Source organism: Pelophylax lessonae, assembly GCF_965119305.1.
Source record: "Pelophylax lessonae genome assembly, chromosome: 1".
NCBI lineage: Eukaryota > Metazoa > Chordata > Amphibia > Anura > Ranidae > Pelophylax > Pelophylax lessonae.
In genome coordinates, this window is record NC_138768.1 from 787,651,229 (window position 1) to 787,654,763 (window position 3,535).

The window sequence follows — 3,535 nt, forward strand, 5'->3', positions numbered from 1 at the left end:
TTGATATTTTTCACTATCACTGGAGTAGATTTCCACAGGCTGACGAGCATCCTATGGGCAGCAGGCAACATAGCAAGAATGATTTACTAAGAATAGGGAATTTGCATAGTAAATGACAGCAATTAGGCAAAGCTGAACTCTCTTTGAATACCCAATCGTACTAGGGAAATTTTTTTATAAAAATAGGATTTTTATCTAGCATGCGATTATTGCAATTAAGTTTCGACTTATTTGCTAAACTTAGAGAATAATAATTTCCATAGGTGTGCAGTCCCTAATAATTCACATGCGTTGTGTGCAGTGTCCTCTGGTGATGTGCAGTGGGTACAGCATTGTGTATATAGGACCATGCTGTGCCCTATGGCTGCCAGTCAGTGTCAGATGCACCGTGCTGGTGACCTCCTGGCCTCTCCCCTTGCTGAGGTATTAAGTTCTGTAACCAAAATTAACTTCTGACCTCCTAGCCTAGAAGGCCCTCTAGTAAATGATCAGCATATAATAGGAGCTGAATGTCTCTCTGTAGGATGGGGGCATCTGCCTGTCAGCCCCTCACCAGCCCTGGACACCACCGTGCATTGGAGGATTGTGTCCATTGCAGAAGATAAAATACCTATGATATATTATCTACTTGTATATATATATATATATATATATATATATATATATATATATATATATATATATAATATGCTCCCTCTCTGGTATTTAGGAATTGTACCCTTTGTATGTATTACTAGTGAGCTTCAAAGTGTGGATGCTAAAAGGGAGCTAACTGAACCTTTGACATGTGAAAATACAATTATCTACAGCAGCAAGCAAGAAGTGTCCTATAGAATCTTTCTTTCTTTCTTTCTTTCTTTCTTTCTTTCTTTCTTTCTTTCTTTCTTTCTTTCTTTCTTTCTTTCTTTCTTTCTTTCTTTCTTTCTTTCTTTCTTTCTTTCTTTCTTTCTTTCTTTCTTTCTTTCTTTCTTTCTTCCTTTCTTTCTTTCTCTCTTTCTTTCTCGACATAGATTTAAATATGTAGCTGTTATCTCTCATCTTTAGCCATCCATCTAAAATTACTTATATGGATTTCTAGTGAGCTTCATAAAGATTGTGGATTCTAAAAAGGTGTTAACTGAACTTGAACCTGTTGAAATACACTTATCTACAGCAGCGAGATAATGGTGCCCTATCTTCTTTGGACGTATATTCCTTTTCTTTCTTTCTTTCTTTCTTTCTTTCTTTCTTTCTTTCTTTCTTTCTTTCTTTCTTTCTTTCTTTCTTTCTTTCTTTCTTTCCTTTATATTTATCTAGCTAGCTGGTACATGTAAATTTTTCCATCCATTTTTCCATCCATCTTAATCATTCTATAATTCATAATGATTCAATCTAAAATTAATCATTCTAAAGGTAGCTTCCTTGCTTGCTGATAAATATATAAATATAATGCAGAGTACAATAGGCCATAGCACTTGGATATTTTAGATTATACCGATTACAAACTGGAGTTGATTTACTAAGGGACTAGGTCATTGAATATTGATCTGCTCACTTCGAACACCCAATTATGTGGAAGGTAAATCATGTAAAAAAAAAAAGAGGTGAAAGAAAAAGAAAAAAAAGAAACAAAACATAATTTTTGTCTACACACAAGTGAATGATCGAAGCTTCATTTATGTACTAAACATTCGTCTAACTAGTGAAAATTTGTTTCACCATAGTAAGGATGTATGTTTGTATGTGTTTATGTATGGAGTGATTTTATACTGCTTTGTGATCATAGGAAGATGCGTATCCATTTTTATTGTCTTGTTATTGGGTACTTAAGAATTAAATGTTTCCTTTAGTCCTTTAGTAAATCAGCTCTTTTATGTGGATAAATGGTGGGTCATCAAGTAAACCCTAAACCATAGGAAATTTGCTGGGTTCAATTTTCAATCAACTTGGTAAAAATGTATGTGAATAATAAATCAGGCAGATTAGGAGACACTTTATTTCATTCGGAATATGTATTATATATACTGTATGTGAGTGTAATATATATATATATATATATATATATATATATATATATATATATATATATATATATATATATATATATATATATTATAGTCATTATATTTCTGGTGCGTTGATGACCATTTCTATTTCTATTTGATCAAGTTTATTGATTATCGCTTGTTTTATCCAGTTACATATAATGTAATGAATACAGTGAATTGATGTAATAGATCCAGTTATCCTAGATTATTATGGTCGGTGGTACTAACATTCCGATGTCTCCCTAGATCCCAGCCCCCCAGATGAAGACCCCAAGTGTGACCAGCTCCTCCTGGAGGCCCCCAAGCAGAGGAAGAAACGCTCCCGGGCCGCCTTCTCGCACGCTCAGGTCTTTGAGTTGGAGAGACGCTTTAACCACCAGCGCTACCTGTCCGGACCAGAACGGGCCGACTTGGCCGCCTCCCTGAAGCTGACTGAGACCCAGGTGAAGATCTGGTTCCAGAACCGGCGCTACAAGACCAAACGACGGCAGATGGCTGCAGACATGATGGCCACCGCCCCGGCCGCCAAGAAAGTGGCAGTTAAGGTCCTGGTGAGGGACGATCAGAGACAGTACCAACCTGGAGAGGTGCTGCGGCCGTCACTAGTCCCCCTACAGCCCCCATACTATTACCCCTACTATTGTGCCCTGCCTGGCTGGACGCTATCGGCTGCCGCAGCCGCCGCAGCAGCCGCGGCAGCCTGCACTGGAGGGACTCCTTAAAGCAGCCAGTATTTATTATACTCATCACTGTCCAAAATCAGGGGAGCTGGGGCTATCCCCTAATCAGCCTGCTGACTCCATCAGATGATCAAACCAGACAGGCTTCCTCCATGGTATCCATGCTGTTTGAACTATGTATAAGATTTACATATTATATAACTACATATATTTTTATAGACTGGACTTGGTTGGAAACCAACAAAAGGTGCTAGCTGGGGAATGAGTACTGAATCAAGGACTGCCAGTCCCTAAATGAATCTGTGGGGGCAACTGGTAAGATCTGGGGGGTTCTGACATTCCAAAATTTTCCTGCCTATTCCAAGTCTGATGTTCCTTCCTCACTACCAGAGCCCCAATCCTTCACCAGAAGGCCCTACCCCATGGAGATCTGATACTGCCCCTAGCACTTTCCTACTAAAAATCTGTTTTTTTTTCATAGCCAATGTTAAGATTGATGGTAGGACAGAGTCTTCCTAAGAATAGCCAGACTGCCTGGCCTGCTTTGTGGAGGTGATCCTGTAGAGGTGGTCTAAAGCAGAGGGCTCCATAATGCTCTTGTTGTAAATGGATCTTTTTTTATTATTATTATTTTTTTTTTTAAGATGATGTATGTTTCCCTCTAATTTATAAACTACAGTTGAAAAACAAGAAAATCTTGTGATTTATTCTATAATAAACTGATTGGTTTTTAAAGTGTATTAGAGTTGTATTTGGTAATCTTTGTGTGCTGAAAACTACTTCTAAAAAAAATTACAATAATAATTATAATAATTCTTATGATAAATG

The 3,535-nt window shown here is 37.6% G+C and overlaps 1 protein-coding gene across 1 annotated transcript in view; it reads left to right on the forward strand.

Annotated features, from left to right (window-relative positions):
- Positions 1-2,986, forward strand: part of NKX3-2 (NK3 homeobox 2) — a gene marked incomplete at its 5' end in the record, with an annotated part of 6,842 nt that extends 3,856 nt beyond the window's left edge. Inside the window, one exon of the mRNA XM_082243596.1 lies at positions 2,274-2,986. Within this exon, the coding sequence (XP_082099722.1) occupies positions 2,274-2,749 (476 nt within the window). The 3' untranslated portion in view covers positions 2,750-2,986. The remainder of the gene's footprint in view (positions 1-2,273) is intronic.
- Positions 2,987-3,535: the final 549 nt, after the last annotated feature.